The 21,304-nt window shown below is 34.4% G+C and overlaps 3 protein-coding genes across 3 annotated transcripts; 2 read left to right on the forward strand and 1 right to left on the reverse strand.

The window, feature by feature from the left end:
* Positions 1-470: 470 nt before the first annotated feature.
* Positions 471-10,312, reverse strand: LOC110640290 (auxin response factor 8). Its single transcript, XM_021791539.2, has 14 exons — positions 9,628-10,312; positions 9,260-9,372; positions 9,041-9,139; positions 8,869-8,925; positions 8,590-8,745; positions 8,413-8,497; positions 6,381-6,471; positions 6,141-6,305; positions 5,945-6,067; positions 5,003-5,078; positions 4,144-4,291; positions 1,283-2,319; positions 1,009-1,199; positions 471-929 (listed from the first exon to the last, which is right to left on the reverse strand). Exons 1-14 carry the CDS (start codon positions 9,668-9,670, stop codon positions 815-817), a joined length of 2,499 nt encoding a protein of 832 aa, XP_021647231.2. The 5' UTR covers positions 9,671-10,312; the 3' UTR covers positions 471-814.
* A 1,471-nt stretch (positions 10,313-11,783) lies between these two features.
* LOC110640291 (exopolygalacturonase-like) lies at positions 11,784-13,394 on the forward strand. The gene is made up of 4 exons (XM_021791541.2): positions 11,784-11,936; positions 12,009-12,317; positions 12,408-12,923; positions 13,043-13,394. Exons 1-4 carry the CDS (start codon positions 11,802-11,804, stop codon positions 13,265-13,267), a joined length of 1,185 nt encoding a protein of 394 aa, XP_021647233.1. The 5' UTR covers positions 11,784-11,801; the 3' UTR covers positions 13,268-13,394.
* A 5,844-nt stretch (positions 13,395-19,238) lies between these two features.
* On the forward strand, positions 19,239-20,853 carry LOC110640299 (exopolygalacturonase-like). The gene is made up of 4 exons (XM_021791554.2): positions 19,239-19,404; positions 19,477-19,785; positions 19,876-20,391; positions 20,509-20,853. Exons 1-4 carry the CDS (start codon positions 19,270-19,272, stop codon positions 20,731-20,733), a joined length of 1,185 nt encoding a protein of 394 aa, XP_021647246.1. The 5' UTR covers positions 19,239-19,269; the 3' UTR covers positions 20,734-20,853.
* Positions 20,854-21,304: the final 451 nt, after the last annotated feature.

Below are 21,304 nucleotides of genomic sequence, written 5' to 3' on the forward strand. Positions count from 1 at the left end.
ATTGATTAGTAATGCTCCATAACTTTCTTATTATATTTATTATTTTTTTTGTTTTTTACCGTGAGATGATTGGGTTTCCCAGTAGATTCTTCCTTGGGTATAATTTGGGAGACAAACGTTTTCAAGATTTTTCTTTTTTTTTTTTTTAGGTTACAAATCCAGAATTCTATTTTCGTTGAAGAAAAGTTGAAATACGGGAAGATAATTGATGGCGGTGACATATCGGGTGCATGTTCCGTGGTTTTTTCCCCAGGTAAACTGGGGATTTGCATTTAAGCCTCACCGGATGTAATGCTTGCAGAGATGCTAAATTGCTATTTTAAATTTCTGTTGTCCTTTTGAGGATAATTCACTTATAACTCAAGTCTGATCAAGCCTAAATGCTATGGTCTTCTTCGCCCTAGGCCTCATCCGCTCCTAATCAAATGTGAAATTTGGCAGAATCACATCAACACGTGCACATATAACCATATCAAACGCAGCAAAAGAAATTGATATTTCCATAACGGCAAATATGCTATGACTGATCACACAAATTGAGATATGCTAGAACTTTCTAACATTCTAAACTTTTCAAGTGCCCGAGGTGAACTTAATGTTTTTCATCCACCACGACAGTCAAATTCATCAGAACTAGTTATTAGTCTAGGCAAAACAGGTGGTATATAATAAAATTTTTAATAGAAACAGCAATGTAGCGCACACACTAGAGCGGGAAAACCTGGTAATTTTATCTCTGACCCTCGAGAGCAGGATGTCATACAGCTCTCATACGGACAGCATTCGCTAGAAGGCAAAGTCTCAAGCCCCACCATTACTCGATCCTTTGACCTACATTTGGGCTGAAGGATTCCAACCCCTGCTCCCCCATCTTTTGTACATCCTCTGGGGTAAGTATCTTGATATACCAAACATTGTTCACAAATGCCCTGCAGATAAAAAATTTTACCAAACAAGGCTACAAAAAAATAAATAAAATCAGCTTTACTAATTATTATATGTACTCACTCCCATGGGTCATCTCCAAGGAGAAGTATATCATTCTCCCTGTCGACAAATACAAGCTGCCAGCCTGATCTACGAGGGTTTTCTAACTTCCCCTCGATGCCAAACATCTGAGCCAGTTCCTCTCGCAGCTCATGGTAGCTGCTGAACCGGGAGATGTCCAGTGAGCGCCCAACCGACCCTGACTTATAGACCTGCAAAACACAGGCGTGTAATCAGTTACATATGACTGTTGAGCAACAATGGCAGAATCCACTTGGTTGCAGTTGGGTCATACCTTGACAAATGTTCGACTTGGGGTTGGCGGGTCAACTTGCCCTGCACTCGGCAATAATTCAGAAGAGTCTTGCACACCACCATATATAGAATTCTGAAACCCAGAATCCCCCAATGGCATTGAGGACACATCAGCATCAACTGTCGAAGAGGCATATCTGGGCAGTGTGGTAGGCAGTAAGAGTCCAGATGAATCAATGTTCACACCAAAATTGGTATGATTTTGAGCATCCAAGTTGCAACTTTCTGGCTCCATAGCAGGATCTTTCTCAGGATATGGACGAGGAAGTGACAGAGAATTGGTATAAGCATTGACCTGTGAATGTGCATATTTTGGGACCCAAGACTGTTGAGGCAACTGCTCAGTTAGTGTAGTTAGTGTTGATTGACCAGTTCTGGTGAAGTCCAAAAGGTTACCACTCCCTTCAGCACACATAGAACCCAGCATGTTCTGTATAGGGGTAGTAGATGCCGAGTACTTGGTGTTTGAGTCCATGAAATCAGTTTTTGAAAATGATGGAGAAGGTACATTTGGCTGCTGTCTCTGGAGTTGTTCACCTTGAATCTGAAGCGCATCATGGTAACTATGTTGCTGTTGTTGTTGCTTATGCTGTTGCTGTGTATGATCATCTGTTTGATTGTTGAGTTGTTGCTGCAATAAATGCCGGGGCAAGCTTTCAGTTGAAATCTGATTTTGTGCCTGCAGTATATTATGAGAGGTTGATTGTTGAATTGCTTGATGCTGCTGCTGTAGCTGCAACAGTGGACAATGGCTGCTCGACTGTTGAAGATATTGAAAAGGCTGCTGAAACTGCATAAATTGCTGTCTCAGGGGATCTCCACTTCCCAGATTTGGCAAACCAGTTGCCAACATAGCCTGGTACCACTGGTTCTGATCATTCCCTAGCAATGCTGGATCCAGTCTCTGCTGTGTCCAGGGAAACATATTGACAGCTTGAAAATTTAGAGAGTGAATACCCTGCTCACCAGTTCCACCCCTAAGCCACATTAAGCCATTACCAGCTTCATCTCTGTTATCTGTAAAAAGATTAGTTTTAGGAACAAAGAAACATTGCAAAAATTAAAGAGGAGAGGGCAATTCAGGAAGCAGGAAATCACAGGCAGATAAAATTGACAAACTTTTAGAACCACAGAGAAGCGAGGACTGATTAAATGTTTGCAGATTAACTGCACAAGCTCAGTAAAAAGAAGTGTCCATACAGGTTTCTTTTTCCTTCACTAAAAAACATATCTTTGAACTGCCCAAGAGTTTGCAATTCTTCTCTGTTTGGAGAGTAGTCAGTATTTATTTTGTCAATATAAAAGTATCAAATGTGTACAACTCCTTGAAACTCACTGACTGCTTCAGAGAGTATGGATATATAACACCAAAGAATCCCTTTCTTCTATAGATTGAGAGCTGACGTAAATTTCATACCCTCTTTTTGGACTTCCTCATGATCCACAGTTCTACACTATGCACATCTTCATTATTTGCAATCTGTGATATTCAATTATTTGATCCTTTTAGATCTACTGAGATGTGCATTTGACTGTTTGATTGCCAAAGTCACCCAAGATGTGACTTGGGGCTATAACATTCCCCTGTTTCATTTGCACAGTAATTCTACACTCCAGGAAAAGACACATTCTGAAACTAGTAGGCCCAGCTTCCACATTCCTGTGCACATTGAGGTGTGTTTCTCGTTCCCAAGGGCAAGAAGGTTAGAAAAAAGAAAACTGTATAGACCTTATTGCCCTCAATTATGATTTTATTTGGATCATAATAAAGTTATATATATATTTTATTTACTTTTGATTTGGAGAAATATTTACTAGACCATAGAAAAGAAAAAGAAATAAGCTAGAAGTTCACAACTGAAAGATAAAAATCCAATTTCATCCCCAGAGTCGATTCAATACTAAATGAGTTTATTTTTATTGTCATGTAAACAACCAAATATTGATTAAAAAAGATACAAATAAGCAAATAAAAAAATAATATGTATCTATATTACGATTCTTGTGCTAATTACTTGTAGGTTTCCTTGGGCTAGCTAAACACAATAATAATCCACTTAAGAAATGTTTATTTCCAATCAAACAAGAAAAATCTGATATTCTTTGAATAGCTTGCTCAGGAATCCACTTTCCTGGGTAGGTTAATTCTACATAGGATTAGGAATGTTGGATCCTGTTACAACAAAAACAATAAGCCTTAATCCCAAACTAGTCCATGTTGGATCATGATAACTAAACAAAATACTTATACGTATTTATCAACAAATAATTTTAAAATTCATTTATATATCACAAAAAAGTGTGTTGCACCAGCAGTATAGTAAACAACCAATAACTCAACAAGAATTTATTCAACCGTAAAAGACTCAAACTACAAACCCATATAAATCACAACTTCCAAAAGAGTAACAATCACCAATCAAGTTGAATAACAATTGAGGAACAACTCCCCCACCCCCAACCCACAGCCCCACAAGCTCTGGAAGAACAAGCCCACATAGAAATTGGAAAAGAAAACACCTCTGATTTTTTTAAAAACATCATGCATTCCCAAGTTTCACTAATAGTTTCAGAATCATGATTAACAACTACTTTAAAGAATCATATTTCATTGTAAATTTTCCAGTTGCTTGAGTAAATCAAATATGCTATTCCTCTATACCGGTTGCAACTCTCCTCTTTCCTTCTTTATATTTAAAATAATTTTCATTTAACCAACTCATTTCACATCCTAAGATTATACTTCTAATTAATTCTAAAATTTTGAGATAAACTACAAATCCAGCAAGTTTTCTGAAGGGAAGATACCAAAAAGTTCACAAAAATTTAAAGAAAAATTACCATGCAAAGATGAGGACCCAGGATGCCAAGGTCGTCTAAGTCTGAGGGGAAACAGTGACGGATACATGGGGAAAGTAGTTAAAGGCTCAATCTCCCATAAGGATACCCTTGGCTGCCGCTCACCTGCTGTTGACTCATCCCAGCCAACCTACAATTCAAAGAATAAATGAAAACAGGTGAAAAAAGAAGAAATACAAGAAAAGCAAGTACATAGACTTATATAAACATATAAGAGATAATACAGAATATAGAACTTGAACTATAAATTTTCTGGCTTAGCAGCACGAAAGCCCAATAACATGAATGAATAAGCAGTCTGCATTAGAACTTTCATGAGAACTGAGAAGCATTGAAGAAATATTTAAACCTTGGAAGTATTTGAAATTGTATGAATCAGAGTACGCAGAAAAAAATTCACAAAAAGGGGCAGCACATTTGATATTAACACCATACATGGCAATCACACAATGGAATTTTAAGAATCATTAGGTTACATCTTCTTGTTTTAAACTAATAGGCATAATATCCATTATCTAGAATTTTGCTTCTTTAAAATTCCATAATGCCCATTATCTAGAAGTTAATATAGTCATCACACAAACCATAATTATTTTGCTAGAGATGATCTAGAATTTATGACACAATGCAATACAAGTGCTGCACCACATAGGTAAAATTTCAGACCCTAATTTCACGGACTCTGCATATGAGAAGTATTTAATAAGAAAATATAAAAACAAGGAGAATCCTCAACTCCTTAGGCACAAAAAGAGATGTACCATACTGATAGTATGATAATTGCCTAAACAAGTATGCTCTTGTTCAGCCAGAGCACATACATTAAGTCTAATTTAATTACCTTGACAGAACGCCAATGAGAATTTGGCCACCGAACAGGATCCAGATCACTTATGCCTGTTATTGTACCCATGTACCTGGACAACAGAAGTTTCCAACATCAAGTTATCAACACAAAAAGCAAATGTGCATGGCATAACAGAATGCGTCATATAGAGGCAGCAGTTTCATGGCACATACACAGCATGCATTTCAAATGATTTTGGTGCCGTACTATCACAGAAAGCACATAAACAATGTTTCAAACAATTTCTATTTAATACATTGTTTCCTCACCAGCAAATGATTATATGTAAATATATTTTCAGATTTGTGGATGCCACAGCTTGAGATCCCAGCCATGTCCCCAAATAAAATATGCATGCATTCCATATAACCCTAAGGTGACGTTTGATACAAGGTTAACAAGGGGTAATTATTACCCTTGTAACTTTTAACCCCTTGTTAATGTTGTTTGGATACTTAAAAGACGAACTTAAACTTTCACCTCATTAATATTTATAATCTCTTGAGGGATTAAATATTAATCTTGGGAGGACTAGGTTAATAATTATCATCTTTAAAGGTCAAAACTTACAATGGCAACATTTAACCTTTGATCTTTCAACCTTCTACCAAACACATCCGAAGTACCATGACAAAAGACATCAAGAGAAGTACCTCTACATTGTACAGTTCACTTTACCAAGACTAGAGTTCAGATAAAGCTAATTGAAAGATTGAAGATATCCAGCTAAATCAACATGACATAAATAAGTTAGAATTCTTCATAGAAAGAATACATTAGTTGGATACCGAGATATCACTAAATGATTTATCAATAATGAAGATATTTTCGATGCAGTAAATTTTAAATGACAAAAACACAAGACATAAGAAATTAAATTAAGGATCCCACATGATAAATTATGAATACCATGCTAACTATCAACTACCATAATACCTACGGACACTTGATTCTTCAGTCTCAAAGAGCATTCGGAAGCGCATCCCAACTGAAACACGAGTGTGGAATACTGCTTTGACATATTTGGAAAGAGGTATAACAAACTCGGATGGACTAGCCCTGCAAAAGGTAACATGTTAGATGGAACAGTTCAACCATTAAAAGAAAATAAACTTAAGAACATTTTCAGCACCTTGGGTTATAGAAAACTGTAAAGCAGCTATTGGTTGCTGCAGCATGAGCTGCAGCAGCGAGAAGTCCAATATGCATACTATCACTAGATAATACAGAAGATGGCATTACAGTTTGTGGTCGAGTAGCCCGACGAATTCCCAAAAGAAGCTGATTTTTCTCATTCCTAATGGCATGAATTTTACAGGGTTAGTTGAATTGTGTTAATACTTCTGCAGGACAAAGTAAGAAGACTATATACCAGATAAAAAGAACAGAATCTCCAGCCACAAGTCTTTTGGCACTAACAAAAACACTCCACCCTGTAGTAAGCAGATGCCGTTTGGGCTGGCCTGCAGTATGAGCAAGGAATAGAAGATGTCAGCTAGCCATGAAAATCATTGCTAAAAAAAATTTAAGACAACCATCCTAGCACATGCATGAAGCGATATAACCAGTTATGAATACAAATGAATCATTAGATACTACTAGAACAAAGCTGAGAAGGTCATATTTTCCCCTAACCCTCAGACATTTACAACAGACAAAGTAGTAGACAAAAGCAAGTCAATCCTTGAAGGAACATCTCAAAACTCATACGGCAACATCTAAAACTGTCAATTCAAAAATTCATGAGAAGCACCTTCTACTAAACTCCCTTTTAGCAGTCCAAAAGTTATTTTGACCCATCTCCACCTCCCACGACTCAACCAGTGACAGCATTGCAAAACTGAGCTCATCTTACTGCACCTCATATCATTAGCTTAAATATTAAAATACCTGACTTAACATGCAATAATGATTTCACATGTGGCATGTGCCTCTCACAATAACACTTAGGCTCTCATGGTTACATACAGTTACTAACATGATCCAGAAACATTTTCGGCATACGGGTTGTGCGGCAAATAATCCTAGCTTATTCTAGCACCCTAGAAAAAAAACCAAAAGATATCAATTTTCACAAGTCAACTACTGCAGCTTGCAAGATGGAAACATATCATCATCACTACAGACTCTAGATTCTTTTGGGGGGTTAAACATTTTGGGGATACGACAAAAAGCTAATTTCCCTTCCTATTTTAGGGCTATCATCCACATAAACCATTTAAGGTTCCACAAAATAGAAGTACAACATATCATTTTGAAACACAGATATAAAGCAAATCAATAACAAATTACTTTCAGTAAATGATCATCCAGCTAGTTGCCCATCCATAACAGCTTTTTTGGCAGACTATCCTTGCCTTTTAGTAGCAATCCAGCAATGGCTTTAGATTTTTCAGTCTATTTTTTTATTACTGCTTACAAAGTTAGTGAATATTGAGAAGAACTGACCTGTGTTAGCTTCCAATGCCAGTTCTTTTCAGATCTTACCAACCAAATCCAACTCTTCAAAATTACCTTTGACTTTTGACAACTCTAAATTGGCATCAATTTCACAACATGCAACACTTTCAGTTCAGATGAAAAAAGATGGTATACTGCATATCTGACTCAACGAGCCTATGCAAAATCCTACCTAAAGTCCAATCTCAAGAAAAAAGTTATACTGATTTCCTAGAGTCAAGGAAAAATTCAATCACCTAGTAGTACTAGATATTTTGCCTAATGCAAGCCGCAGAAATGAGCAGCAACCACTAAACAAAATGTAAAGGCTCATGTAACCCCAACCCCACCCCCCACCTCACCCCAAAAAAAAAAAATGTAAAGCTTATGTGGAAACAATATAACTGGCTGCAAAGGATTCTGTAAAATATTTCCATGAAGAATATTTAGATTCTATATTAGGAGGGGAAAGGGGAGAGAGGGAGAGGAAATCAAAGGAATAATATAAGTAATCTTATATCACATGAACCAGTGAAACCAATATGCATGCAATGGATCTGTAATGGATGCGCCCCACCAAAACACATACACACAAATGTGATAACCTGACAAGAAAGATGTGCTCTTCCAATAGAAGAGATGAGCCAAACTGCCTTGCACAATTGACAAACGTAATTTCCCAGATGTCGAAGGCCATATGCAATTGATCACACCAAATAAGAGATAAAACAGACAAACATTCTTATTTTGCCCAAATACAGATGGTCTTTTCAGTGCCAATTGCAACACCACTTTAAGGCAATGGAATAATTATTGAAATTCTACTTGGAGCCACAAATTAAAAATGATGTGGTCATATTGATATTTTAATAACAGTTACATATTAAAACAATTTATAAAAACAGATAAAAATAAAAGAAGACTACGTCAGAATACTAGTGATTCACAAAAACGCCAATACCTACCTCGGAAAATATGCCTAAATTTCCATTCAACATCATGCAGATCTCTTGCAATAAGTTCCTGTGCTGGTGGCTGCAGTGAGAAATCCTGGAAAATCCAAACATTTATATACATATAAATATAATATCATAAGCATTTAACTAAACATGGTAAACTATGAGAAACTAGGAAGAGATTACCAGAGGAGGGAAAACTTTCTCTGCAGCACGACGAGGAACAGAGAAGCCTCCATGCGTACTAGTATCACTTGCAGTCAATGTCTTACAAAAATAATTTGTGGGCTGCTTGCTTGGCATTCCCAATTCCATGGGAAGAAATGTATCCTTCTGCTCTTGCTGTATGGGCAATGATAACAAAATAATTTTGAAATAATATTAAATAGAAAAATCAACAATGTCATCAAACTATAGTTCAATTTGATAAAACCTATTATACGTTGAGAATAGATGCACTATTACCGGGGTCAAAGGCTGTAAAGTCATCTGGGCATACACTTCATCCGTTTCAACATCTGCCTGAAATTCAAGCATATTCCACCATTCAGTTTTCCAGTTAGGCTTCATTAACTGAACTAAAAAAAGGTAATTAAGAAAAGCGAGTGCTAAATTGTACAAGATACATAGAACCCACATGCATAGTGACATTGTGGAGTTGGCATATCAACTGAGGCGGCAAACTTGGGTAATTGGGTATGTGCCCATCAACTTCTTTGTTAGTAGTGGCAGCCACCTATACGGTTCATTTCATTTGAATCAAAGCTAAATGAGTTGCATGCTGCTCGCTAAATTAGTAAATGTCCCAGGATCACTTTGAAACTATGATAAAAAAGAGAAATTAAGAAAGGAAGACCTGCTCACTATGTCCCTGAGGGAAGTAGACCACTCGGCTCCCCACTGTTGGTAGGGACACGAGTGGTCCAGCGCAGGCATGCCATAGCTCCGAATTCAAACATTTCTTCTCGCCTATCATCATGATATACACCACAACAAAACCCGGTGAAAAAGAAATTAAATTCATAGTACAATTGGGAACCACTTACAATGAAAAAGCTTAATCATCATCATAAATTAAATACTAAGTTTAATAAGAAAACAATAAAGCTCTAATGACATAGAAAAATAACAAATGAAGGACTTCAGAAAATAAAGAAAAACAACAAAAAGAAAAGGGAGTAAAAAAGAAAAAGAAAAAATACAAACGGAAAACGAATAAAATACCTTCATGACCCTGCTGACCCAACCCAGAAGTTGAAAGCTTCATCTTCCACTTTCTTTTTTCTCTTTGGTTTTCTATATATATTTACGTATAAATTGTCTTAATTGATAAAAATATTAGCTATATAAAACCCTCACTCACAACTACCATTGTAATAATAGTAATCATCTTCCAATCCAACGAAAAACCTTTGCATTCTCTCATCTCTTCACACTTCTCTACCCTAAATTCACACAATACTCATTACAGGCAGTAAGCCCAAAAATTAGAAGGAAAAATAAAAAAGAAAAAAGAAAAATCAAGCAAACATTTGGACAGTACACTTGCAGCGTCAAAACCCTAAACACATAAAACCCTAACAAGAGAAACGAATTTGAAATCAGATCAAACCCAAATCCATAGAGATCTTCTTCTTTACTACTTCAAAACCAGGTATTCCCATAATTTCACGCAGAATCAGGTCCCGAAATAAAGCAGCACGTTCTTCGAGATCGCCATTAAAGAGCAGCGAGAGAGAGAGTTGGAGGGACGCGAGGGAGGAACAGAGCTAGGGAAGGAAACCAAGAAAGGAAAAGAAGTAAACTATCACTATCTCGATCGAGAAAGAGAGAGCATGGACTGGCTTCGGCTTTGAACCTTGCTAGAGAAAAAGCGTGCGTGTGAGTTGAACCTTATAAGGGAACCGACCAAACTGGACCTGAAGGCAGTAGAGAGCAGAGAGAGAGAGAGAGAGGGGGATAGGGAAATGTAATCTGGAACGTTGAAGGATCCGTACAGGAAGATCGTAGCCGTTGGTCAGGTAATGAAATGACAGCAGGCATGTGCCACCATCCTTCAGTGGTCGTTGTCAGAGTACGGATTATATAAAAAGAAAAAATTTTATTTTTTTTTAAATAATAATAAATAATTGACTAAAGAATGATAGATAGACCATGAAAGACCAAGTGGTGACTCCCATCCCATGCGGCCATGCGTTTTATTTATTTTTTTTTAATAAGGATTTTTAAATAAAATAAAATAAAATAATCAAATTATAAAAATATTTGTAAATTATTCAAAAGATAAAAATATCATCTTTGTCATAAATCAACAATATCGATCAAAACTATTTTTTTTCCTTTTTATTTTTTCTTAATAGAACTTCTCAATAATATTCAAGCAATTAAAATTGATAAAAGACATAAAAATAAAATTTATGACTTATAATAGAATAAAGCATTCCTCCTATTGAATTATAAATTTAAATACTTTAGATAATATTTAAAAAAAGCATTCATCTTGTTGAATAAAATTTTGACTGCTTCACAATTTCTTTTTTTTCTTTTATATTGAAATTGAAGATATTTCATTCATGAAAGCAATGATACATGGCCAGGATCTATGAATAAAAAGGATTATAACAACAGCTTCTCCACCCAAACCCATGAAGAAAAGGGCTCAGAGGCCTCACAAAGAAAACCTAAGACTAGAAACGGGTAGTTAACTCGAAGCCAGCGAAACTAGCACGCTGATAAGCATCGTAAAAGATGGGGCAAATATCATGTTGGTTCAATTTGGATATGGACACCAGTTTCATGCTTTCATTTTGCATTTATATGGAAAAATGATTATTTTCAGTATTTGTAAAGTGGATCTATGAATTTATGTATATATTTAGAAAAATATTTACTTGTACCCAGATGTATGGATTTAATTTATAAATCATGGTAGGTCTGACATATAAATTAATATTTATTAAAAAAATTTATTAATTAAGAGTGTAAACATCAGAATGTAAATAAAATTTTCCAAAATTTCTAATGTTTCTCTACTCAATGCTTGGCAACATGGCACTCTATTTATAATGATTGCATTGCTCAATTGTAGAGAAATTCTTATTATAATTAGTCCTCAAAAGTAACCTGAATATGGAAGAGATTTCATGTGAAATCTAAGGGACTATCTATAAAATAGCATCTGGCTATGAATTTTTATAACTGCTTATTTTTTGCTTGCAACATTTTAGGTTTGACTATGAATGTAGGGTTAATAATAGGAAAAAAAATAAAATAATTGCCCGAAAGTATTGCAAACTATTATAAGCGTTTGATAAAATTAGCTCATTGCTCATCCTATAAATAACTCAATAGAGAAAAATCCATGCATATTCGAAGAGAGAAGCAACTTAGCAACAAGGATGAATTCGATAATGAATGGCTTGAGTATTTTCTTATTGCTATCATTTGCTTTTACTATTAAAGCAGATTTACCTGGAGTCTTTAATGTGAAAAAATATGGCGCCAAATCTGATGGGAGTTCAGATATTAGCCAGGTATGTATACACATTTTTTGCTTAGGATTTTTATGAACTGAAATTTTGAAGCTAAGTTTTGCTTGTTCTTAGGCCTTGTTGAGTGCTTGGAAAGAGGCTTGTGCAGCAACAGGTTCTACCATAGTTTTCATTCAAAAGGGTGATTATGCTTTGCGCCAGGTAGATTTAGTAGGTCCTTGTAAGGGTGATATTACATTTAAATTGGAAGGAACCCTTAAGGCCCCAACAAATCCTGGTGACCTCGGTGGGGACTGTTGGGTTAGATTTAGAGATGTTGATGGATTAAAAGTGTCTGGTGGTGGAACTTTTGATGGACAAGGAGAAGTTGCATGGAAGCAAAATAATTGTGCAAAGACCGCAAATTGCAAGGCCCTTCCAATGGTAAGATTTTTTTCTTTTCAATATTATGTTACAAATTTTCACTATTAGTACTAATAAAATATTTTTGTGTATTTCTTGAAAATGTTTCAGAATATCCGATTTGATTTTGTTACCAATGCCATGATTCAAGATATAACATCCCTGGATAGCAAGAATTTCCATATTAATGTCATGGGCTGCAAAAACATTACCTTCAAACATGTTACAATTACAGCACCTGAAGATAGTGCTAATACAGATGGAATTCACATGGGACGCTGTAATGGAGTAAATATTATTGATACGAATATTGGCACGGGCGATGATTGCATCTCCATTGGGGATGGCAGCCAACAAGTGACGATATCAGGAGTTACGTGTGGACCTGGTCATGGCATCAGCGTCGGAAGTTTAGGAAAATACAAAAATGAAGAACCCGTAGTTGGAATTTTTGTTAAAAGTTGCCAAATCACAGGTACTTCAAATGGTGTGAGAATCAAATCTTGGCCAGGAATGTACGCTGGTACTGCAAGTGATATTCATTTTGAGGATATCACTATGAAAAATGTTAGTAACCCTGTACTGATAGATCAAACTTATTGCCCATGGGGTCAATGCAATGAAAAGGTAATATCTACCTATCTCTTAAAAAAAAAATTCTTTTACTGTTAGATTGTTGTAAATTAAGTATTTCATAAATGATCACTATAGCATTTCTTTATGTTGGTTTACTTTCTTATTGTTAGGCTACATCAAATGTTAAGCTCAGCGAAATTAGCTTCAAGAGAATAAAGGGAACCTCTGCAACTGCTCTAGCTGTTAAGCTTGCTTGCAGCAGAACCCTTCCATGCGAGAAGGTGGAGCTTGGTGATATTGACCTCACTTACAGCGGCAATGAAGGTCCTGCAAAATCAGAATGCACTAATATTAAGCCCATAGTTTCCGGGAAGCTAAACCCACCTGGATGTTAAGGTCGAAGGGTTATAGCTATAGCATAGCCTTACTATTTTTAACAAATAAATGCTTAAGTGGATGCGAAGAAGGTGCATCTTTCATGTTGTAAGCAAAATTAATTTCAATTTAATATATATATATATTTTTTATTTCAATTAAAATCACTCTTTTCCTATTCTTCGCATAGCTAATAACTCCTATTCTTGAACTTTAATACTCTAACGGACGGTAATATAGTTTATATTAACCTAATCGCTGTGGATTTGCTCACCTTTTTCCTTATTTCCTTTGTAGTGTAAAGCTTCATTAGTGGAGAGTTCTTATACTATTTTAATATCTTTCAATCATAATTAAATTTAAAATGTTTAACACATTACTATAGGGTGATTTTTTTGATATGATACATGTTAGAAAAATTTAATATGACCCTAAATAAATTAGAATATGCATATAAACTCATAATCATCATTGTATCATTAGTCTATATTTAAGCTCTAAAAAAAATTTTAAAGTCATGCTCCTCTTTCTTCTGCCGAATTATAGTTCAACGTGTGAGAGTGAGAAGTTATATCCCATCTCCTGCCCATCTCACAATTTGAAGAGAATTCAAATTCTCTTATGTCGGCTGCTGTACAATAATACCTTAAAGGCAATTGAGTTTAAGAAGATTAATGTTAATGAACTTATTCATGAGCCAAATCATGGATGGACCAATTTTCCTACATACAAATCACACACTAAGGTGTTGACATGGTAAAGATATAATAGTAAACTGTCTTTTTTAATTCATAATTTTATATGCAGCCCAATTGAATAACTATTTTTTTTTAATCAATTAAACAAAAATCTTCAAATTACCCCTTTTTGTAGTTTTAGGTGAATAATCAACAATAACAAATTATTATTGACTAATGTTTGATAAGGGATTGACGAGCTCGATCGGATGGTAGTGTCGAATGCTTAGGTTCTTGCAAAACATAAATAGTCGAAAATAGGGGCAAAGCCAAGAATTTGAGTTGGTGGGATAAAAAAAATATATTTTACTTAGTTTAAATAAAAAATTATTATATAAAATAATAAACTAACAAGAAAAAATAGCTCTCTCATTTCTTATTTAGTGATTGTTTTGTTTGGTTCAAGTGTTTCTCTTCTACTAATTTTTTCCTAGTCTTATTTCATTAATAAAATTTAATCTTTTTTTATGATAAAAAGATAATGCATGTTAATTTTCTATATGTAACAAAAATAAAGTAAAAATTAAAGAAAAATAATTTTGTAAAATAACAAATGAAAACAAATCATTTTGATTTAAGCGTGCTACACAAAGAAACACTTTAGTATTTATCTTATTAAAATGACTGGCAAGTTCTTAAAATTATAAATTTATGAGTGCATTGGTAATTTGATAAATTTTTTTTATCATAACATCTCCTTTATTTGAAATATATCATAAATATTCAAAATAATTATATTGCGTTATTCACAAAAACACAAAAGAAAAAAGACAAAATCAATTGATAAAGAATGAAAAAATAAAAAATAAAACAGAGAGATGAAAGAGGGAAAAAGTTGCGATTCTTATAAATATAAGATTGAGAATAAGACGAAAAGTAGTATTATAATAATTAAGGCTTCCCTAAAATATAATATTATGTATCCGCTTTGACCCACTGATCTCACAGTTTTGTCCATTAAAAATATAATATTATGTATCATTTTTGCCTCCCATTTGGATAAGGTCGCTAAATCTCACAGTTTTGTCCATTGAAAATACAATATTATGTATCATTTTTGCCTCCCATTTGGATAAGGTCGCCTGGTTCGTTCCCGAACCACACCGTACTGAAAGAGGTCAGCTATGATACCATATTGTAACGTCTCTCTTGAAATTAGATAGTATTGTCCATTTTGACCCACTGGACCTCACAGTTTTATTCCTTGGACCCATTTTTTAAGGCTCAAAAGTGCGCTATCCAGGTTAGAGGTTTGTCACCTTACAAAACATTTCACTTTTCTCTCCATTTCCGATGTGGGACTTGGTTCATTCTTGCCCTCCATTTAGACTAGGTCACCAGCGAGCCATATCCTTCTAGAAAATCGCCCATAGCCGAAATCTTCCTTTTCGTATGGGATGTTACATATTAATTAAGAAAATTTTTCTTTTTTTTTTTAATTTCAGTTGACTTAAAATTCGACACAAATATATAAGAAAAATCTTTTTAATTTGTCTTTATTTAATGATACATCAACTTTCATATAATTATTTTTTAAAAAGTTAAATGAATTGTTATATTTTGTTATTAATTTCTATTAGGTCATTAATAATTTATAATGAAAATTTTATAATTTATATATATAATTTGTAAAAATTCTATAAATTTATTGAGGTAAATTAACCCTACTTCTTGCCATGTAAATCTGCCCTTGTTCGAAAAATATGTTTTGGAGTTAGTTATTATTCAAAAAATAAGTTTATTAAAAATTTACTAAAGTATCACCGTTAGATCATAACTGAGGTGGCAGTTTTATTAATTTCTAATGATGTAGTAAATGGTAAAATATAATTGTACCGTTATCAATAGTTTAAAGTTCAATTATTAAAAAAAAGCACAAGGTCCAATTGTAAAAATAATAAAATTTATATTTTTTTTTTGCCATTATCCCTATTATCAGTTATTTTTATTAATTTAGATCAGTTTGACAATATTAACTGTTGTAGTAGCTATTAGTTATTTTAATAGCTGTCACCTATTTTACTAGCCGTTAGCTGTCAGATATTAGCTGTTAGTAATTAGATGTTTATTTAGACCATATTCGGTAATATTAGTTATTTTAATAGTTGTTAATTATTTCAATAACTATTAGTTGTTTTACTAGTGATTAGCTATTAGATATTTGCTGTTAGTGGTTAGCTGTTTATAAAGTGATTTAAAGTAGAAGTGTTCAGTAAAAATAGCTGTTGGATTAGCTATTAAATATAAAAGTAGCAGTATCATCTTATTGACTCTGGTTAAAATGCTCTCTAAACCTCGAAAAGCTATGAGGGATAACTTTTTATGAACCACTCCCTTAATCTTTAAATACTATAATAAACACTAAGCCATCAAACAATATAAATAAGATAGGCAGTGTTTTGATTACGGTCAAAATACTAAATACTACCTTAAAAATTGTTACCGAATAGGGCCTTAGTGATTTATATTCGATAAAAATAGTTATTGCATTAACTGTTAAATGTAAAAATATTGATATTTTGACCTAGTTAAAACACTCTTAACTTTTAAAAGCTAGTATGGGTTAACGTTTTATGGATCACCCCTCAACCTTTAAACACTAGTATAAACATTAGGTCACTGAATAATATAAATATAAATAAGAGAGGTACTGTTTTAACTAGAGTCAAAACATTAAACACTACCTTAAAAATTATTGTCGGAAGAGAGTTATAGATTTCTTAACTGTCACGACCAAACCTATGGGCCCGACCGGCACTAGGACCTGGGCCAGCCTAAAGCCCTCGAGGCCCGTAGTAAGCCTGACTAATCCTTAACCCAATCCTAAGGCCCATTTAAGCCCAATTTCAAGAATTCAACCGAACAGAGTTCGGCCATAATATGGACTATACAACGGGGAGTTTTTAACTCGCCCGACCTGTAAATACAATATATATAACAATTTGGGGAGCTCAGCTCACCCTCCACATACTCATCAGGTCATAAATCAAATGGGAGCTTAGCTCCCTCATCCAATCCAATCACACTCACACATACATGCATTTAATGTTTTCACAATTTCAACATAATGTTATATTACAGTCCCAAATTGATTAAAATACTCATAACACATGCGGAGTCTAAAATTTGGCTAAATTGTACAAAATACATTAGATATTACTAATTGACCTGCGAAGAAGAGGAGCAGGTTAGTCACAACAAATAATTCTCCTATAGCCTGAAAAAATAAGTTGAACAGGAGAGAGCGTTCGACTCAAAGAGTAAAATACCAATTTTAACTACAATTTCTATAGCTACCTAAAACTAATGCATCCTAAAGAGTGGAATGTAACACCATTAAAATTTTCATACACATCACGTCATAACAACAAAAAGGCAATTTGGAGCACTCACACACCCAACAATGTTCAAATAGTACATATATGGGAGCTGATCCCCTATACAACTCTCTTGATCCAACCACTGCCAGCGAGTGTCTCTCAAGCCGGACTTTCGCTTAATAAATCAAATGCGAGGGCCAGCGAGTGTCTCTCAAGCCGTGCCTACCCCGACTTATCCATAAAAGATCGGGTCCCAGCGAGTGTCTCTCAAGCCGCGTCTACCCGTCCTATCCATATCCAATATCACACACCACACGCACGCCAACGCACGCACACTGCTCCAAATTACCATAAACAACAACCATGGCACTTCATCAATTAAGAATACAATATAAAACTTGCCTAGTATTTAACTACATAGATACATATTTATAAGTGATGCATGAGCATGCTTGAACATATAATAATATTGAAATTAAAATTAAAATTAATATTTTACTCACAGACTTGACCCGAGGTCACTGTGGCGGCTGGGCGGAAGAGGAAGGTTGTCCCGACTTACCTGACAATTTCATTGTAATTATTTAATATATTTGACTCAATAAAAGCTTAAAAGGGACCAAAGACACCCTAAGTCATGCCGAAAATCCGACAGAATCTCCCCTATGCCTAGAACTTACTCAACCTGCAAAATGGCTTAAAATGCACTTCCATATCCACAATTCACACATCCACAACTCAATCACATGACTCCTCCTAGGCCCACCCAAACAGTCAACAGCCACAATTTGAAAAATTATAACTTAGCCCCTACAATTACCCCTTTTGCAAAAACTACTCATTTGAGCTCTAAAATTTTTAAAACTTTGTCCGCTGTCCTTAGCAGTATTATAGAGCTAACGCAAAAGGAATTATATTTTTCTAACATACCACGAATATTTTATAGATTTTTAATCTAATCCTGAAACTAAATAATTAAGGAAACTTAGGGTTCAGGCTTACCTACACCAATTCGGATATTGGAAACGTATCTGGGACGTCTGAAAATGGTAGGGGAACCTATAATCTTGACCCGGTTCTGAAGTAATTTTGGTAGCTTATCTGTTCGATCCGAAATTATAGATCCGGGCTACGGCCAAATTGCCATGAAATGAAAATACCTACGCAAATCACACAATACCAGGGATTAGACTAAATTATTTATATTTATATATAAAATAATTATTTGAAAATTAGGGGTGTTACATTAACATTCTCTTGCTACAAATTTTATATTAAATTTTGCAATTGTTTGTATATTTTCTTAGGATGCAGTAGTCATTTGTGCAACACGCCAAGTTTCCTTTTTCAGAATTACAGATTTGAGCATAAAGGTTAATTATCATTCTCGGATATGTTCTTCCATATGTTAGTCTTAGAACTACGTGGATTATAGCCGTGTAGAATAGTGATAAAATAGGGAAATTTTTACCTAAAATTAGTTTATCATTAACTTAAAATATAATTATGTAGAATTTATGTATTTAATGGTGGATGTTACCGTACATTTTGTATTTTCAGTCCACAGTGGACTGAATTTAGGAAAAAAAAAATCCCATAAAATAATGCATATAGTAGTGTTTAGGCTCCGTCACATGCTGAGTAATTAGCATGATAACCAGCCTGATATTAACTTGCTGCATTGAAAGTTAATAGGTAGATGATCTTGGGAGCAAATTTAAAGTTTGAATCAAATTGATGAAACCAACAAAATTGAAAATTAGATCCACGAATGATTTGGTCTCATTTGATTGGGTTTTAAGTTAATAATAGTAAAAAAAAAAAAAATTGCCCGAAAGTATGGCAAACTGTTATAAGTGTTTGATAAAATTAGCTCATTGTTCATCCTATAAATAACTCATGGAGAAAGGCAATTATATCAAAAACAAATTCAACCAAAGAGAGAAGCAACTTACAGCAAAAAGGATGAATTTGATAATGAATAGCTTAAGTATTTTTTTATTGCTATCATTTGCCTTTACTATTAAAGCAGATTTACCTGGAGTCTTTAATGTGAAAAAATATGGCGCCAAATCTGATGGGAGTTCAGATATTAGCCAGGTATGTATGCACATTTGTTGCTTAGGATTTTTATGAAATAAAATTTTGAAGCTAAGTTTTGCTTGTTCTTAGGCCTTGTTGAGTGCTTGGAAAGAGGCTTGTGCAGCAACAGGTTCTACCATAGTTTTCATTCAAAAGGGTGATTATGCTTTGCGCCAGGTAGATTTAGTAGGTCCTTGTAAGGGTGATATTACATTTAAATTGGAAGGAACCCTTAAGGCCCCAACAAATCCTGGTGACCTCGGTGGGGACTGTTGGGTTAGATTTAGAGATGTTGATGGATTAAAAGTGTCTGGTGGTGGAACTTTTGATGGACAAGGAGAAGTTGCATGGAAGCAAAATAATTGTGCAAAGACCGCAAATTGCAAGGCCCTTCCAATGGTAAGATTTTTTTCTTTTCAATATTATGTTACCAATTTTCACTATTAGTACTAATAAAATATTTTTGTGTATTTCTTGAAAATTTTTCAGAATATCCGATTTGATTTTGTTACCAATGCCATGATTCAAGATATAACATCGCTGGATAGCAAGAATTTCCATATTAATGTCATGGGCTGCAAAAACATTACCTTCAAACATGTTACAATTACAGCACCTGAAGATAGTGCTAATACAGATGGAATTCACATGGGACGCTGTAATGGAGTAAATATTATTGATACGAATATTGGCACAGGCGATGATTGCATCTCCATTGGGGATGGCAGCCAACAAGTGACGATATCAGGAGTTACGTGTGGACCTGGTCATGGCATCAGCGTCGGAAGTTTAGGAAAATACAAAAATGAAGAACCCGTAGTTGGAATTTTTGTTAAAAGTTGCCAAATCACAAGTACTTCAAATGGTGTGAGAATCAAATCTTGGCCAGGAATGTACGCTGGTACTGCAAGTGATATTCATTTTGAGGATATCACTATGAAAAATGTTAGTAACCCTGTACTGATAGATCAAACTTATTGCCCATGGGGTCAATGCAATGAAAAGGTAATATCTATCTATCTCTTAAAAAAGATTCTTTTACTGTTAGATTGTTGTAAATTATGCATTTGATAAATGCTCACTATAGCATTTCTTTATGTTGGTTTACTTTCTTATTGTTAGGCTACATCAAATGTTAAGCTCAGCGAAATTAGCTTCAAGAGAATAAAGGGAACCTCTGCAACTGCTCTAGCTGTTAAACTTGCTTGTAGCAGAACCCTTCCATGCGAAAAGGTGGAGCTTGGTGATATTGACCTCACTTACAGCGGCAACGAAGGTCCTGCAAAATCAGAATGCACTAACGTTAAGCCCATAGTTTCCGGGAAGCTAAACCCACCTGGATGTTAAGGTCGAAGGGTTATAGCTATAGCATAGCCTTACTATTTTTTACAAATAAATGGTTAAGTGGATGTGGAGAAGGTGCATCTTTCATGTTGTAAGCAAAATTAATTTCAATTTAATATATTATTTTTTTTTTATTTCAATTAAAATCACTCTTTTCTTATTCTTCGCATAGCTAATAACTCCTATTCTTGGACTTTAATACTCTAACGGACGGTAATATAGTTTATATTAACCTAATCGCTGTGGATTTGCTCACCTTTTTCCTTATTTCCTTTGTGGTGTAAAGCTTCATTAGTGGAGAGTTCTTATATTATTTTAATATCTTTCAATCATAATTAAATTTAAAATGTTTAACACATTATATAGGGTGATTTTTTTAATATGATACATGTTAGAAAATTTTAATATGACCCTAAATAAATTAGAACATGCATATAAAATCATAATCATCATTGTATCATTAGTCTATATTTAAGCTCTAAAAAAAATTTTGAAGTCATGCTCTTTTTTCTTCTGCCGAATTATAGTTCAACGTGTGAGAGTGAGAAGTTATATCCCATCTCCTGCCCATCTC

This window comes from Hevea brasiliensis, chromosome 9 (genome assembly GCF_030052815.1).
Source record: "Hevea brasiliensis isolate MT/VB/25A 57/8 chromosome 9, ASM3005281v1, whole genome shotgun sequence".
NCBI classification, from domain to species: Eukaryota; Viridiplantae; Streptophyta; class Magnoliopsida; order Malpighiales; family Euphorbiaceae; genus Hevea; species Hevea brasiliensis.

Bases quoted from the DNA above. Each gene is read 5' to 3' on its own strand.
- LOC110640299 (XM_021791554.2), top strand. From the start codon at position 19,270: ATGAATTTGATAATGAATAGCTTAAGTATTTTTTTATTGCTATCATTT. The intron at 19,405-19,476 runs GTATGTATGCAC...GCTTGTTCTTAG, and splicing joins GGAGTTCAGATATTAGCCAG to GCCTTGTTGAGTGCTTGGAA. The intron at 20,392-20,508 runs GTAATATCTATC...TCTTATTGTTAG, and splicing joins GGGGTCAATGCAATGAAAAG to GCTACATCAAATGTTAAGCT.
- LOC110640290 (XM_021791539.2), bottom strand. From the start codon at position 9,670: ATGAAGCTTTCAACTTCTGGGTTGGGTCAGCAGGGTCATGAAG. The intron at 8,746-8,868 runs GTAATAGTGCAT...TTGCCCATACAG, and splicing joins CTTTACAGCCTTTGACCCCG to CAAGAGCAGAAGGATACATT. The intron at 5,079-5,944 runs GTATTATGGTAG...TCTGTTGTCCAG, and splicing joins GAAGAATCAAGTGTCCGTAG to GTACATGGGTACAATAACAG.
- LOC110640291 (XM_021791541.2), top strand. From the start codon at position 11,802: ATGAATTCGATAATGAATGGCTTGAGTATTTTCTTATTGCTATCATTT. The intron at 11,937-12,008 runs GTATGTATACAC...GCTTGTTCTTAG, and splicing joins GGAGTTCAGATATTAGCCAG to GCCTTGTTGAGTGCTTGGAA. The intron at 12,924-13,042 runs GTAATATCTACC...TCTTATTGTTAG, and splicing joins GGGGTCAATGCAATGAAAAG to GCTACATCAAATGTTAAGCT.